General features: G+C 54.5%; 1 protein-coding gene across 1 annotated transcript; it reads left to right on the top strand.

Annotated features, from left to right (window-relative positions):
* The first annotated feature begins 2210 nt into the window (after positions 1-2210).
* Positions 2211-15430, top strand: BSG (basigin (Ok blood group)). The gene is made up of 9 exons (XM_074566021.1): positions 2211-2304; positions 6961-7308; positions 8913-9069; positions 10868-10956; positions 11463-11590; positions 11804-12077; positions 14510-14534; positions 14854-14924; positions 15254-15430. Exons 1-8 carry the CDS (start codon positions 2226-2228, stop codon positions 14909-14911), a joined length of 1158 nt encoding a protein of 385 aa, XP_074422122.1. The 5' UTR covers positions 2211-2225; the 3' UTR covers positions 14912-14924; positions 15254-15430.
* The last annotated feature ends 1930 nt before the right edge of the window (positions 15431-17360 follow it).

The following is a 17360-nucleotide window of genomic DNA, read 5'->3' on the forward strand; positions in this document are numbered from 1 at the left end:
CTGATCTGGGAGCGCCGCGAGCCCACGGGCCAGGACTAGCCGGGACACGCGAGCTGCCGGCCATCCCGCTCCAACCCAGCGGCATCACTGGCGCCTCGCCCCCCCGAGGCTGGGCAGCTCAGCTCCACCACCAGCCCCTGGGGGATGTGCCCCTGGAAAACCCTCTGCCTGGGGCTGTCTGCCACCCCCGGGGGGTTCCTGCCCCGGCTCCTGCCCCCCTGGGCAAAGCTTGGCAGGGGGTTAATGAGCAAACCTCCCCCTGCCTGGGGGTGTGCGAAGGGGATGGGGGTTTGAGCGGCACCTGCGATCGCACGTGGCAGAGGCGTAGAGCCATGTGCTTTGTTGCCTTAGGAAATGAGGCCAAAAGGTGAATAGGATTATTGTCACTTCGCTCAGGCCTGGAAAATGGCTTCCAAGGTCACCCAGCCGGAGCAGCGGTTGTCCAGGCTGATGGTTCTAAGCCAGCCCCTGCCCCCTTTCCTTTTTCCAGGGGGCTGCTCCATGTGCCCCCAGTGGCTTCCCCCACCCTGGCTGGTCCCAGGGCATGAATCTCCGTGTCTGTGTACCCCCTGCCTTCGCTGGCTCCTTGCAGCCGGTCGCCTCCCGCCGCACTCAGGATGCTGCTGTGGGTGATGGGGTCACACTCCCAGTGGCCCTGTGAGCTGTCCTGGGGTGCCCGGGAGCCCCCTAGCCTTGGCCCTGCAGATCTCAGGGGGGGTGGCTTCCCTGCTGCTCCCTGTCCCCTGTCAGGGGTGGCCCGGGCAGCCTCTCTGCCCCAGCCTGGGTGACCAAAAGCCCCCAGAAGTGCTGGCCACATGATGTGATATGCTGGCCCCGAGCAGGACCAGCTGTTTAGGCACAGGGTGCCGGGCTCTGCCCCATTTCTGCCCCGTGGGAGCAGCGTCAGCCAAACCCCTCCAGTGCAGAGGTGGGGTGCGGCGGATGGCAGGGGGTGCTCGGGCAGGATGTGCCGGGGGCAGAAACGCTCCAGGAGGATCCGGGAGCTCACAAGAGCCGGGGGATCCCCGCAGCGAGCACGCTGGGACCCCATTGTCTCGGTTCTTCCTGCTCCCCTGCCCCGCGTCCCCGCACCTCCGGTCCCTGGGTCAGCCGAGGGACGGCTCCGGTGATGGGGAAGAGCTGGGGACAGAACTGGTGCCTCATGGAGGCCCCTTCACCCAGTAACGGGGGCCGGAGCACCGGGTTATCGCCTGCCGCAGCCCTCGGCGTTATCAGGGGCCTCAGCTGGGCTGGCGCCCGGGGCTCGGTGTCCCCCCGGGAAGCTCCTCCCCGGTTGAGATCCCCTCCCCGTGCCTGGGGTACCCCACCGCGGCGCGGGGGCTGCGGCTGACGGTGGCTGCGGGAGCGGGCCCCGCGTAGCCGGCCGGGTCTCCGGTGTGCCTCGGCACGGACCCCGCCGCCGTCTGCAGGGGCCATTGTCCCTAGGGGCCGTTGTCCCCGCCGCGCTCCCCTGTTCCCTTCCCACGTGTCCCGCCGCGGGGAGGCGGCCCCGGCTCGCCCCGGGCACCTCCGGCACAGCCACGGTGGCGATGAGGGGGCTCATGCTCGTGGGGGGACGGACCCCGGTGTGCCGGTGAAACCCGACGTCCCCCGGCCCGGCCCAGCAGGGAAAGCGGGGGGTGTAGCCCCCCGGCCGGCCCCGCTGCCCCGCGCCTACCCCTCGTCCCGGCGCGGGGCTGGGACCTCTCGCCCGGGTGTTTTCACCCGCCGTCCCCGCTCCCGGCTTCCCGCGGCCGCCTCCCCGCAGGCCGGGGCCGTGCGGCGGCAGCGGAGCCGCCCTGGGACCGTGACCGAGATGGGGACCGGCATCTCCCGCCCGATGCCTCTTCGGTGCCATCGCGGCCGGGAACCCCCCGGTCGCCCCCCCGTTCCGTCGCGCGTGCAAGAACGGCCGCCCGCCGCTCCGGCCATTAGCCCCCGCCGCGCCCCGCCATTGGCTGCCCTGCCGCGTCGGTGGGCGTGGCCGCGGCGAGACCGGCCCGAACCGGCTCTTCCCCGCGGGGGGCAGGCGGGAGGAGGAGGAGGGGCGTTTCTGTCACCTCTTCCCTCTGATTGGTCGTGCGGGGCCAGATGGGCGGGACACCCCGGCGGAGCGCCGTGCGATTGGTCCAGAGGGGGAGCGTCCCTCCCCGGCCCCGCCCCCTGACCCTGCGCCGTGCTTTATAGAGGGAGTCGCAAGGCGCGGGCGCGGCGCGCGGGTGGCGATGGCGGCGGGTCAGCGCGGCCTCATGGTGCCGCTCCTCCTTCTTATCGGCGGGCTGGCCGCTGGCGTGGTGGCGACAAGTACGGGACGGCGGGCTTCGGGACGGGGGGGCAGGCCTCGGGGTGTTTGGGGGAGGCCTTGGGGCGGGCGGAGGCCTTGGGGCGGATTGGGGGTGGCTTTAGGCCCGGTGAGGCCTGAGGCCCCGTGAGGCCTGAGGGGGTGGGGGGGTCCTGAGGTGGGCCTCGTTGTGTGTGTGTGTGGGCTCTCGGTTAGGGGCTGTGGGCTCGGAGCGGGGGAGAGGGTGCCCTGCAGTGAGGCACGTCGCTCGGCGGGCGGGGCCGGGGTGGGGCGGGTGTTAACTGGGGGGAGAGAACCCCCAAACCCGCGGGGCTCAGGGCCGGGGGGGTGGGGGTAGCCGGGCTGGGCTCGGTATTGGCGCCGAGGGGCCGGCCAACCACCCGCTGGGACCGCTGGGTGGTCGGCTGGCCCCTCGGCGCGGCGAGCTCGTGTTAGGGGGAGTAACGGATCTCTAGGGCTTTAAAACCTTAAAGATATTCACATGATGCTTAAGTTGTTAATCCCCTAATGAGGAAACAGTGGCAGCTCTTGGGCTGCGGCCATTTGTGGTGTGGAAGCTGGATGTGGGGTTGGGAATCGCCGTAGCCTGTATTTAAAAGCACAAACCATCCGGGGTTTGCCGTGTGCTGTTGCTGTGACTGATAATTTTCTCACTTCTTGGCCTAGCGACAGAGGGGCCTGGCCCATTGGCGTGTTCTGAGCCGCAAGTGAGTGGGCTGCCCTGGCAAACACAGCGGGTTTTGGCCCAGAGGACTCTGCGGTCCCTGGTTCAGAGCTGGTGCAGGAGGTGCTGATAGTAAAGGCTTGGATTTATTGTGAGTAGTCGGCTGCTGTTTCTGGCTGTTCAGCATATCAGGCGCTGAAAAATTGGTAGCCTGTTTGTGGTGTCAGATTTACTTCAGTGTAGTAGAGGGAAACCCAAAGATTGAAGCAAAAGAGTAGAAGGATTCGGAAAAATCCAGAGCTGGTGACAGAAGCGCCTGCTCCAATGTTTCCTTGCACCAGAGCTGCATTTTTCTACTGGAGGGCAGGGGAGAGCCTTCTCCTAAACTTCACACTTAGGGCAGAAAGTCAGTTTTTAGCTAACGTGAAGCTGCCTGTGTCGGCTGCTGCCCGCTCCCTCTGCTGCGCTCTGCAGCCTCCTCTCGAAGGAGTTTCATTGACACGAATGAGATGTGGAGAAGGTTCTTTCTATCCTTGGTCTGAAAAGCCTTAAGAGGAGAAGCTGCTCCTCAGGCTCCTTGTTTGTGTACGTGTGTGTCCTGCCTGGCTGCAGGGCGCTTGGGCTCGGTGTGTAATGGTGCTGATTCCTCAAGCAGAGCGTGGGGGCTGGAGAGTGAGGGCTTTTACCTCTCAAAAGTATTTAAACTTGGCTTTATGGAGCAGGCTCCATAAAGAGAGATGGTCCTTTTAAACTGTGGTGTCCCTGCTTTAGTGGCTCACCAAACGGCTGAAGGGTAGGTAGGGGTGTTCTTGGGCTCTGTGCCCTCGCAAGGGAGGGTGTCCTGACCGAAAGCCTGTGAGCTGGTTGTGTAGAGACTGTATGTGAAACTTAAGGGGAGGGTAGGTTTTTATAGCTATTAGTGGAAATGGCAGAAAGTGTCAGAGCCTCATGTATCCCCTTCTGAGGCCAAGAAGCAAAGGTCGTGCCGGGGAGGAGAGTGTACCCTGCGGAACGGTGCAGGGTCCTGCCGGGCTTGGCTGCCCTGAACGCAGACACTGTTAACCCCCGGGGACTCCTCCTACCTCTGCTCGGGGGAGAGGTTGTTTTTAGTTTGAAGGTGACTCGGGAGAATGTTATCTGGTCTTGTCTGCCTTCACCACTGCCCAGCTTGATCAGATAGCACCCTGTGCTCAGTTCTGTGAAGAATTTGTTTTTGTGAGCTGGTTTCGACTTGCAGCCTGTCACCATTTGGAAAACGTTTGAGTAGCTCTGATCGATTCCAGTGGGTCGATGCTGGCTATGCTCATATCTCTGGACTCGCAGGCGCTTTCCCCAGCCCCAAGTGCCCAGGGTTTTGATTGCCTGAGTCTGCTTTATGTTGGGAGGAGAGGGGATATTAATCCCATGTGAATGCAAATGGTACTTGCTGTTGTTACTGCTTGCTGAAGCTTTTTAGCCTGTCTGAACTGCACGAAGTGCCCTCTAACTCACAGCAAATAACCTTGCAACAGCTTATTTTGTCAGCATACAATAATCACCTTGTATCTGTAAAAAAAAAAAAAAAAAACACAACAAAATAAAACAAAAAAAAAAAAACCCAAACCAAAACCAACCCTTGATCTTTACTAGCTCCCATTTTAAATTGGGCTGTAGTTAAATGGGACAGGCTTCTACAAGTGCTGTAGTCAGTTCCATGACTTCAAAATTAGGTGGTTGTGAGTGTTTAATCACAGGCCTGTGTTGTGAAAAAAAAACAATTTGGCACACAGGTCAGTAGTTCTAGAAGTGAAACTCAGGGTATGAGAAAGTTGCTTACAGTTGATAACCCCTGTAAGTCTTTTGGGACCCCCATAACCTCCCACTGGTTTAAAATCAGTTCAAGAAGAACATTCTGGTGTCTCTGATGCTATTTTGTCATCCACAGTCATTTGGAAACCTTGAAACCTTTGCAGAAGTGTTTTTGAATGGTGCATTTCTGAATGTATGCAGCAGTATGAAATGGCACAGAGGTGTTTTAGCCCACGAGTTACTCTCGGACCTCAGTTTCAAGGTGCCTCAGTTTTCAGTATCAGCCTTCTCCTAAAAGTGTCTTATCTCAGATGAGGGTCAGGTCTCTCCTTCCTTGTCTAGGCATGTTTATTCTTCCAGACTTTTAAAGCTTTAGTATCTAAACCTCATTTTTCCTTAGAGAAATGTGGGATTGATTTATTTAGGAGACTCAAACTTACCCTACAGCCTTACTTGTGTTTTTCTTGTGTTTGGGCAAATTTGGTTTTGTGAAACTGATTTGTTTCTACACTCACAAAGAATGGTCATAAGATTTTGTATTAAAACATCTTCAGGCATTCAAAAAAAAAAAACACCTGCTCTCCCAAGCCCACCTCCTTTGTGCCTCTGGTCATGGTACGTGTATGGAGGGTTGTATGTAATCGTGAACTTAAAGTGCTTAATAACCGAGTAAATGGCTTGCCTGGAAGCAGTGTTGGTGTGCGGGACGCCCTGCCAGCCCGCTGTTGGAACATGTGAAGTACAGTCAGTCTGCAGGAAGGATATGTTGCAAGCTCAACTAGTTCTTCTTAAATCTGACTGAGGTTGAGTCACGTAAGTAACCTTGAGCCACGGATGATGTCTTTTCCTGGAGCGCTGCTGCTCGAGCCTCCCTTCCTGTCCTTCCAGGAGCGGCTCCCCTGGGGCCTTGCGATGGCTTGGGCGGTTTGCTGGGGGACCACTGGTCGCAGTGGCTGTGCTGTGCCTGGCTGGTAGCCGAAAGATGTTTGGCAGCGCAGCTTTCCGCAGTCCGGTGGCTCATGGACCTACCTCTGGACTGTTTTGTAAAGCTGAACCCACTCACTACAAGAGCAGTTTGAAAAATATGGTAGTTTTAGCCTGCAGCTGCTTCTCATGCTTTCAATCTGTTTACTACTAATTTAGCTCTGCACAGTTATCTTGCCTGAGATGAAGAGTCTCATTTCACTGTTTGTGTGACAACAAATGTTACACATTTCCTCACCTGGGTTGTGACATCTTGCAGACTGCAAGACATTCCACCCCCCAAAAAGCTCTTATCTTAATATTGTGTTTAAAAGTATCTGACGGGCATCTGGGTGAGCAGAGTGATGAAACAAGTGTGTGAGCGTGGGGTGGAGAGCAGCCCTTGCAGCTCAGCGAGGGCTGGCAGATGAGGCCAGCGAGGGGCACGGTTTGTGTAGCAGCACACCATGGCCTCTGGTCCCTGCACAGTGACCGAGGGTGGCCGGGACCCAGCCAGCTCTGAATTGCAGTCAACTGACCGTGGGTGCGTGCAGCGAGGAGGAATGGACATGTTCCTCTCTTACCGAAGCTAAGCAGGGGCTCAGTCCATGCTCTGGGTGTTGCCAACCACAGCTGCTGGCAAAGGTGCTGCCCTCCTGGCAGAGGGATATGCCAACGGTGCCGTGCTGCCTTGCTGCTGCCATCGCAACCTGCCATGGGGCTTTGGCAGACCTGTGGAGCACCTCGCCAGAGCACAGGGGATGCTAAAATCTTGTGGGGACTGTGGAGGCTGCGTAAGCCCTTGCCACAAAAACCTGTCACTGTCTTTGTCCTGAACAGAATGTGCTTGGAGACCGGGCGAGGGTCAGGGGAAGCGTTGCAGGCTCTTGGTCTGCCCCAGTGAGCATTGCATTGTAATGCCATCCCTCGCAGAAGGCAGGCCGTGCTGTGACTGCTGTGGGGTTTCTTGTTTGGATAGTGGCAAATACTATGTGCTGGTTTGTATGTTCTGGTTTTGCGGTGGGGTCGCAGGAAGCTTTGTTGGCTGGAGAAGCAACAACTCAAAACAACAGCCCTGTCCGAGCTGGGCAGAGTTCAGAGAGCGAGGAGGGGAGGGAGGGAAGAGTACACTGATCAGACGATTGTGTGTGGCCTCTCCTCAGTGGCTGAATTTTTTTTCCTTGTAGAGGGTGAATTCTTGCTTTGCACTAACACTTTGCACTAATACCTCTTCAACTCATAGCTGGTTTTATAAAGTCACCGCTGTCTCAAAAGAGACTGACTCAGGACAGCGTCGAGTTGTACTGCGAGGCGATTGGCAATCCTATCCCTGAGATCCAGTGGTGGTTTGAGGGAAACGAGCCAAATGAGACCTATGCTCAGCTCTGGGATGGTGCACGGCAGGACCGTGTCAAAATCAACGCCACCTACAACCTGCACTCTACCAGTACCATCTACATCGCAAACCTCACAAGCGACGACTCAGGCATGTATGAGTGCCGGGCTAGCAACGACCCTGACCGCAACCACTTGTCGAAGAGCCCCAAAGTCAAGTGGATCCGTTCCCAGGCGAACGTTTTTGTCATCGAACGTGAGTGGCCACACTGAGGCCTTGGCACTTGCTCGGACACCAGTGTCTTGAGTCTCCTGCCATGCTCACCCCTGCACCCGTGTCCTGTGGCTCCCGAAAGCTCCCCTCACCCTCCCACCCCGGCTGTAGAACTGAGAGACTCCCACCCTCTGTCATCTCCCCCACCACCTGTGACTTGACCCAAAATGGCTCTGCTCAAAAAGGGTTGTGGCTTCCCAACCAAAACGCCCTTCGGCAATCCCGCGCCTTTTCCGGAGCCAAAGACCTGGAACGTGCCGCTTATTCCCGAGTGCCTCTGAGTCCCAGTGCTGGCTTGCAGAATTGAGTCTTGGTTCTGCGGTAGACTCTGCCCTAACCACCACTGACAAACCGGCCCTTCCCTACAGCTCGTACAGCTTCTCCTCCTGTGAACAGTCTTGCTTTAAGCTCGCTTTCTTGCTAGTGATACAAGCTGTGGGGAACAAAACCTGCTTTGAGTTTCCTGAGATGCAACCGTTTTTGAAATGGCCGTGTCTGTGTGCGACAGTGAATGTGATGTAGTTGCTTGTCCTGGGGAAGTGACCAGATTCCCTCTGCTTACAGAGCTGGCAGTCCAGTTCTGGAGCTAGCGGGTGGCTGCTTTGAGTAATAGAAACCTGGGCCAGTGTGAGGAAATTAACATCCTGCTAAGGTCTTTCCACGAATCCTGAAGTTAGCAGAGCAGCGTAGCAGTCTTTTCAGTATAAATGTGCTAGGGCATAGAGAACTCCAGCAGAACCTTCTTCCAGTGGAATTTTGGGTAGGAGGAAAAGCAAAATGCCTCTCAGCCCTGTGCAAAAAATTGTTCCTTCCAAGAGACTGAGATTGGGAGGAAGGGTAGGAACCATAGTGCCACCAGGGCTGTGTCATGGTGCTGCTGATGGCAGCTGTTTTCTTGGTCTGCCTCCTACAAGTAGAAATGCCTGAGTCATCTTCTGTTGCATAATTTACTGCTGCTTGGCACATGGAGGCCAGCACCTCTTGGTGTCGTGGTTCTGTGTGTTCTCCCTGGAGTAAATCTAACTATAATCTTTTGGGCCGCATCAGACGATGCACATATTGCTTGCATACGGTCTTGTTTGCTGCCCCTCACAACAGAGGGTCTTGGCTGCCATCAATTATGTTACCTGGCGGTGTCTAAATCTGTCTAAATCTGCTCAGATTCTGGAAGGTGTTGACGCAGCGAGTGCTGTAGTGGCTCATAAAAGCAGAGAGCCGTACTCTGCCCTTCACAGTATGACCTTTTCCATTGCTTATTGAGCACTTAGCTCTGCTGGAGCTGCACCCATTGTAGGAAGAGCAGGGACTCAAAGTTACCCAGAGCAGATGGCAGCAATCCTGCTGGTGGTGGGAGCAGCTGCAGGGTCAGTAGTGGTTATCGCTAGGTGCAGCCAGCCAGCCATAGTCGCCTGCTTTTTGAGTCTCTTATGCTCGTATCGTCAGTTCTGGTAGGAGACTGTTGGCAAAGGTAAGTGAAAGCTGTGATAGAGACAAGGAGCTGTGGGGTTTGCATTAAAGGTTCTTGGGCAGGCATGTGACCTCTGGAATACCACATGTTAACTTGAATCGAATTATTTACGATGCAGGTCCAGACATCACAACTCGTGTAATTAGTGAATCTGGCAAGCTGATCCTGTCCTGTAACATGACAACGACTTACCTTGCCATCAGCGGTCACGAATGGATGCATGGGGACAAGATACTTCACACCGACACAGATTCAAGTCCTTTGACCAGTTACGTGTGAGTGTCAGGGGCAAGGTCAGATAAGAATCTGAACATGGGGGATGGGCTTTTTCACCAGAGGCAGTTATTTCCTATCGTCTGAACCCAAAGCTAAGTGCTTGCAGTCTGGCTGAGAATGTGGGCTTTTAAACTTTAGAAGGTAAGATGAGCTAAACAAAGTTTTGGTAGGACCCAATGCTTTCTCTTTTATGGGGAAGAGGGGGCGAAAAGGAAGAGGGAATGGAAAGTTATATGCTACAAATATCCTTTTAGTACGAGAAGTTCTGCTGCCTTGTGTTTTTGTGCAGGCATTCTGCTAGGCTCTCTTGGTTTGTCAGGGGCTGTGTGGAACATGGCAGGGGCTGCTGCCCGGCCTGTGCCTGCGCTGACATGGGCGCACTAGAGCTGTTCTCCCAGAGCTCTGAGGGACCCTGCTCTGGGCAGGACATCAGCTCCCTGCTCCCCAGAGGCTGTGTCTGGAGTGAGAGCCTCCAGTGTCTGTTGCCTTTGGGTTTTAAGTACCTGTCCACAGTCCAACTGTTCTTACCGAATAAGCTGGGAAGCAGCCTGCAAGTTATGGGCCATGCTCAGGAACTGTTTGCAGGGTGTAGCTGAGCAGAAGCGGCAATACCAGCCCTATTGTAACAGTGCAGTGAGCTTTCCTTTTTGATTACAGTCAGGCCTGGCTGGCACTGACCCAGCAGCTGTAGAGGCATCATGTCCTCTTGTATGGCAGTGCCGACGTGCCTGTCTCCCCATAGCAACAGGGAGCTGAACAAGGATTAAAGTATTTATAACCCAGCCTCCCTCGCGTGACCTCAATTCCTTAGCTGAGTGGTTTTTGGAAGTGGGAAGCGCCATGCACAGCAGAACTAACAAACAGCCTGTTGTCCCAGTGCAACCACGGGACTGAAACTTTGCCTGCCCCTTCCCTCGAGTGGGTATTACGAAGCTGCAGAATGAGACGTTTGTTGCAGTTCAGCATAATCCACTAAATCTCATTGCAGCAGCTTTACAGAAAGGAAAATGGGAGAGTTCTCCCTACGATTGGATCAATCCAGAGTAACCCAACTTGGGTGTTTCTTTGCCACGTGTTTCAGTGGGCTTACCTGCACGGGAAGAATAGCCTTCCCCTGAGTCTGTTGTCCTCAGCTTCTTGCCTGTCTCCTTTAGAGGTGATTTGCGGGGCTGATGACTTATGTGAGGTGTGTGGCTGTGTCCTGGGTTGTTCTAACTAGAGGACTCTCTTGCTGCACCTCAGATTCTGTTGGCTTTGCTCAGTAGGGTGCGATTTATTTTTTTTTTATGACCCTGAAGTCTGTGGAAGAGGGGAGAACATGGAGTTGGCCACTTGTGAAGCGTACATATGGCACCGCACCTGGTGATGGTGTAATGTTGTCCTGGTGCTCCTGGTTTGCTTCATCTCTACTAGCTAACAGTCTGGGTCTTAAATTTTTTTCCCTTTGTAGAGGCCCTGATGGCAAGAGTGCTTCTGGTTAGGGAGTGAAAGCTGCTGGTTTTCGGGATTCAAGACACAAGACTGGGGGGGGGGGGGGTCTCAGTGATCACTGACTTGACAGAGCCATGTCAGACTTGGTGTATGTGCAGTCCTCTTCTGCCATCCTCAGTGTCGGGGGAGAAAAGGGTGGAGAGTTGGGTTGCTGTAGGTGTGTGGTGCAGTGTAAATACTGGCGCTGGGAGAAGTTGCTGGTGCTTGTAAATGTCTGTTTCTGTGGGTCTGGAGTTTGGTATCTGTTTGTGGATAAGTCAGCTGTGCTGAATGCTGACCTGACATCCTGGGGTGCTTTTTTTGTAGAATCGAGGGGAAGAAGGAAGAGCACTCTGGCATCTATGAGTGTGTCTACAAAACAAGCCCTGTGATAAAAGGACAAGTGAATATTTCAGGTAACTTCCTTTATTTGCTTCTGGGTCTGAGGAAGGGAGTGGGGAAGCAGCAGTCTTGTGAATGCTTTGCTTTGGTAACTTTTCAGCTTCTTGCAAAGCTGCTTCTAGCCCTTATTAATAAGGCTGCGGGACACTCCGTGCATACTGCCAGACTTGCGCGGTGAGGCAGCTCCATTGTATCAGGCAGCTGAAGTGTCTGTAGGGCCAGCTCTTGGACCTTGCATTAAGTCAGCCTTCTGCTGTGGATGTGTTCCCACAAGAGTAATGGGAGAGGGATAATACCTGGCGGAAAAATCTGTTTGAGCCTTTCTCGAAGCAGCTTGACATGCTTTTCTCTGGGAAAATGCCAAACAACAGGCAAGTGAGGGGAACAGACCCACTAACGTGTTTCTTAAACTGAAGTCAGGCTTTATGGGGAGTTTTGTCTGATTCTAGCTAGGTGGACTGCGGGGAGTACAAATGTTTTCTATAATGAGGTGTCTGATTTTCTTTTTCTCTTGCTGTAGTTGGGCCCCAGGTGTTGGCCTACAAGAAGTCCGAGCATGGGAATGAGGGGGACACAGGCGTGCTGATCTGCAAGAGTCCCTCTTTCCCCGCTGTTGACTCTTGGGTCTGGTACAAAAATGGTCAAGAGGTAAATGCCGTGGCTTGCTCTTTTCTCCCCTTCTGCCTACCCTACTTCCTGGCAAAGAGATGAAGGACCTCGTCCTGTCAGAATTAGCTGACAGGGTAGCCTCCGCAGTGGGACGGCAAGGAGGATTTCTGTAGTGGTAGGACCGTGATGGTAAGTGAGTAGCTCCCCTTGTGTCAGCACTGTCCTGAGAGTTGTTTCTCTTTCTCCCTCCAGCGCATCTTCAATGGTTCTGGTCGATACATTACCAAGTCCAGTGGCAACAAGACAGAGTTACGCATTCTTAAACTGAGTATTGAGGAGGATACAGGTGACTACCATTGCAATGCCACCAACTCTTACGGCTCTGGGAGTGCTATAGTAAACCTGCGTGTACGCAGCCGCCTGGCAGCACTCTGGCCTTTCCTGGGTATTGTGGCAGAAGTCCTCGTTCTTGTCACCATCATCTTCATCTATGAAAAGAGGAGGAAGCCAGATGAGGTTCCTGATGGTAAGAGGCACCTGGAGTTAAATCTTTCTGGGGAGACCAAGTAACTTGTAGGGCCCAGGGCAAATGTTCTCTTTGTCACATGGGCATTTGGTTGGGGGCTGTTTCTCAGGGCACTTCTTGTAAAACCATGGTAGTCTTTATCAGGCTACTTTAGCCATGAAGTTGCAAGTAATTGCACTGTTTTTGACAGTCCTTCAGCAAGTGGCGCTTTGAATCTTATCTCGCTCCAGATCCAGTTCAGTGCAGGTCAGCCTGACCCTTTGTCTCACCAGTTCCTCTGTGTTTAGCTCAAGTGCTTCAAGTGAGTGTCTGTAGGACTGGGTTTTCTTTGGCAGCCAACATTCTGGAGAAGCTGATTTTTGAATAAGTAGCACAGCTTTTCTGGTGCTGCAAAACTGGGGGGCTGTGTCAGCAGCTCCGTGAGACCAGGCTTAGCTTAGTTCAGGTTCAGTTCATGGATTTGTTTTGGGTCCTCAGATCCACACATCCTGATTCTCAGAGAATTCCTCAAAGCCTAGTGCTATCTTTAATCTGTTTTGGAAATATCAGCTCCTCCCTTTCCTTATCAGAAAGAATCTGCATTGTGTTAGCCCCACCGCCCCTTCGTTATCTGATCCAGTTAACAATGAAGTGTAAATGTTTGGTATCCTTCCTGCTTGCTGGGTCAGGCCCCTCAGCCCTCTGCGAGGAACAGCACATCAGGGAGCCCGAGTGGTGTGGGGTGCAGCAGGGGGACTAAAACTAAATATCCCCGACTGCAAGGCTTGGGGGAATTCTTCCCGAGGCAGCTTTACAAGCAAATGCTTTGCCCTCTGACACTCTTGGCTGGAAGGCAGATGCCTTCTTAAGGATGTTGTAGCTGCAGCTTCCAGGAAAAAAAAAACTAGAGCCTGTATGTGTGGAGTGATCTGGCTTCTGCTGACAGCAGCCTGGTCCAGACCATGTCAAGTGCTGACCTGCCAGAGCTGTAGCAGATGCTTTGACAGGCAAAGACAGGACGTGTGTACTGAAGTGTCCTGATGCTCCTTGGCCAGAGCTCTTAAGCTCAGGTTCCCAAGTGCTTGTGGGTGAGGATACAGCATCATACCTGTTTGATGGACATAGACAGCTTTACATTTTCCTGATGTAAAGTGGTTATCTCTCCCCAAAAGTCTTTGTAGCTTTCCCCCTCTTAAGAGGAGGTAACAGAAAGCCATTGCCGAGCCAGCTCAGACAAATGCTGTTCCTCATGGTATGTGGTTGTGAATTGGCCGCTCCCTGTTACCTGGGATGGGGAGAGCCTGGCTTGTGTATGGTGTGATATCCTTGCTGGTGTTATCTCTCCACTCTTCCCTTCTCTGCTGCTGGGTGCCACCTTAAATGGTAAGTAGAAGATAGTTCCACCCACGTTTCTGCATCTGTCCTCTCACCAGCTGTATTGCAGATCTTGGTGCCCAAGGCGGCCCCAGTGCGTAGGGCGAGGGCCTCGGTGCCGTTTGTGGGGAGCCTGGACTGTGGAAGAGATGATGGGGAGCCTTCTGTTGGAAGGCGGCAGATTGCAAGGAGCTGGTGAAAGGCCCCAGGGCTTGGCACGTGTTGGCAGAGATGTTTTCTTAGCTGTGCTTCTCGGTGTAGCAAGAATGTGGTGTGCAGCGTGTTTATTTTGATTCCACAAAATGTGTGGGGAGGAAGAAGGACATGCTGATGCTGAAAGGCTCATTCCTGAAATGTCCTGTTTGGATTCCCCTGTACTTGCTGTTGAAGTCTGTGCTCAGACCTGGGAGACATCCGAATTGGTGGGACTGTGGGGGTGAGAGCGGTGGGTGGATGGTGGCAGCTCTGCTGTCTCCTAGGGTGGATCTGTGGTGCTTTCTTCCAGTTTTCAGTGCTGGTGGTGGGAAGACTGGCTGGTGTGCGGAGGGTGCACGGGGTGCAAATGCTAAACAGACATTAGCAGTTGGCAGTGCTGCTTCAGAGGCTGCCGTGGTGGAATTCTACTTGTGTGGCCTCCCAGGGTAGTCTCAGGTGTGCCTGAGGGTTAACGAGGTGCCAGCCCTGCCCTCTGCTGATGGCGGGGGGGTGGTGGTGTGGTGACTTGGTTATCCTGTGAGCCAAACCCACCCTCTGCCAACAGAGGCGAATGCGTAACAGGAGTTTATGGCTAAGCTTGTGCCTTGTCTAAGCTTAGACATGAAGCAGCTTAAGACTTGCGCAGGGGGTGGTTGTGTTCTGGTCAGAAGTAGCCCCTGCTCTGCCAGGCCCTGGTGAAACTGGAGCCCTGTGGGTGAGATGACCTTTTGGGTTCAGTCCTGTGCAGATGGCAGTATCCACTATATCCAGTAACCTGTCTGGAATGCAGTCCCCAGAGTTTTAAGAGGTGGCAGAGATTACTTCTTACATGCTCTTCCCTGACACTGTTTGTTCTTTCTTTCCATGCTGTCCTGAATGTGAAGATGATGATGGAGGTTCTGCACCACTGTAAGTACCTTGCTTTTTCCTATTTAGACAGATTTGTACTGGCAGATCCCATGCATCCAGGGAATCCGCTCTGAATATAAAAGCTACCTGGTGTGGGAATGACACACTGGCTTGCTGGGTGGGAGACTTTTCCCCCCGTGGTTCATTTAATGTGGCCTGTGCATAAACCGCATAGAATCGGGGATGGCACCAGTGTCTCAGACCAACAGTGTTCTGGTAACATCTTGCCTTGAACATCCATTTGGACCCAAATTACATTAGTGGGTAGGGTGGGGCTTTGTGCTGCTTCTTTTCTCACTGCCCCTTTTTTTCTTTCCAGGAAAAGCAATGCCACAAACCACAAGGACAAGAATGTCCGCCAGAGGAATGCTAACTAAGAGCAGGGGCCAGGTGAGTGCCGTTCCTGAGCCCAGCTGCTGTGCCAGGCCCTTCACCTCCTCGCAGCGCCCTGAGGTGCCCGTCTCTAGCCGTAACCTGGCCGGAGCTGCTCAGAGGTCTGGCCCAGTGGCAGTATCTGCCTCTGCAGAAGGTCTCTTAGAAGAAGCAGAAGCTTCCACGCAGGCAGAGGCTCTTCTGGCCCAACACCATCTTGCAGGATCTGGGGAGGTGGGGGGAACGCGTGTTGGGTGATGTTCAGGCACAGACAAGCCCCTTTAGCACAGCACAGCCCTACTGGTACGACTGGGTCATCTAACTGGCTCTTCTTTCTCTCCTGACAGGTGATGTGTAGATGAAGATGAAGAACTCGTCTGGACAATTTTGTTTTCTTTTAATTTTTTTTTTTGGTAAAATAGCACCATGAAATACTCTAGTGTGTCCTTCCAATTCAGTTACTTCACTTTCTAAAGAAACTTAAGTTGTAGAATCTAAAATACATTTCTTTTTTTTTTTTTTAAGAGTTGTGGGAGGGTTTTTTTCTACCTGTAAATGTAAATCCCTTGTTTCTGGTAGTCTAGGTCACTGGCTGTCTCTGTCCTAGGTTTCTTCGTGCTGATACGGAGTGGGGGGTGTGAGTGCAGCTTATTTCTTCCTCGCCTCTGGGAAAAGCAGGGGGTGTGGGGTTAGGGCCGTTCTGAAATGCCATCGGTGTTTGAGGCCACTTGTGGACCTGTGGATAACGTGTGCAGTTTCTGGTGTGCTGCCCCACTGGACGCGGCTGCCGTGGTCTGGTGTCCAGCCCTGTCTGCGTGGGTCAGGGAGGAGACGCTGCTTTGGTGACCGTCTGGGGATGGCCTGGTCTGAGCGAAGGGTTTAGGAAGGTAGTCCCGTCTCTCCCAGTGCATCACCTGGAGCGAGGCTGCACCTTTCCTTAGTGTGGAAGTGGCGTGTGTCCTGTAAGCCACCCCAGGACCACCATGCACATCTGCTGGTGCGGCTCGTTCCTCGGCGTGTGCCACACCACCCGCACCCCGAGCCCTTCCATCAGGTCTTGGTTACTCTTAAACAGACAACCAGGAGCCAGCGTTAGAGCTGGACACCGGATAAATGACTGCTGTTAACTTATTTCCCAGGTTGTTGGCATCTTCTCAAGTCTACAGTGGGGATGGGGGCAGAGCGAGCAGGGGCTGCGGTGCTGGGGGGGGGCTGGTTTGACAGCGTGTGTTCTTGTGCTCGAGCCGTGGTGATGTTTGTGTGACATAGGAGCCTGAGAGCGGACGAGTGCTCAGTGGAGTCTAATACTTTTATTGCTGGGTAGCATTGAGTTCTGTTAACACAATTCACAAATAAAGATGATTCCTCTCTCTTTTTTTTTTTTTTTTTCCATCTTTGTTTGGACTCTGGTCTCTTCCCCACTGGCTGGACCCCTGGCTCTGCCTGACCTGCTGACTCACTTCTGGCTCCTCTGCCTGGAGAACACGATGCCGTGTCTCAGGGTTCGGTGCCAGCTCTGACTGTGCTCCAATCACCCAGCGTTTGCAGCTCGAGAGCTGTTCCAGCCTTTGCGAAGGGGGACGAGCGCTGCTCCCTGCTCTGCAGAGCCCGGAGGAGGGTGGTCACCGGGGCACGCTCGTCTGTTTGGCGACAGGCGTCACCTCGCCCTGCTGCACAGTTGTGCAGCGTCTTGTGGCTGTGGGGCCAAGGATCAGCCCCAGTTTTCAGGAGCCCTTGCAGGAGTTGCTGTTTGTGTGTCTCGTGCTTCTCTCTGTGGTTATTTTTCTTTCTCCCTGCTCTTCCCTGGGGCGGGGAACGAAGGTGGGAAGCCTTTGCTGCCTTTGTGTGCAGCGTGGTGTCTGGGGAGAGGATGGAGGATGTGTGTGGGGGGGTCCCTTTCCTGCTGCCAGCCCTGAGCTCAGTGCGGTTCTGTCCTTGGAGTGTGGCTGGGGGCTGGAGCGGAGCGGCCCAAGCTTGGCCAGCCCTAGCCCAGCCTGTGCGTGAGCCGTGGCCCTGCAGCCTCACCCTGTAGCCAAACACTTCTCCCTGCCTGGGAAGGGGTAATTAGGGCGTGTGGCTCTGATCGCAGGGCTGTGCCCAGTGTGCTGCTGGCTGCGCTGTGGTGGCCGGCAGGTGTGGCAGCGGGGCCTGCGGCTGTGGTGGCCATGTCCCTCTTGACGGCATTTCTGCTGCCTCGGCGTGTCACCGCCGGGGCCGGCCCTGGGGCTGGCGGGGCAGCGTGGCTCTGCAGCACGTAAGTGGGTTATGCAAGGCTTTCACAGCCGGCCTCGTGCTTGTGGGTGCCATCCTGGAGAAAAATCAATGCGTGGCTTAATTTCCTTGATGAGGATTATGGGTCCTGCCTGACCCGGCTCTCCCGGGTGCAGCACAAAGCACCGCTTGTGCCTTTTGTTTAGCAGGGGGGGAAAACAGGCCAGGGAGCTGGGGAGGGGA

Source organism: Larus michahellis, chromosome 23, assembly GCF_964199755.1.
Source record: "Larus michahellis chromosome 23, bLarMic1.1, whole genome shotgun sequence".
Classification (NCBI taxonomy): domain Eukaryota; kingdom Metazoa; phylum Chordata; class Aves; order Charadriiformes; family Laridae; genus Larus; species Larus michahellis.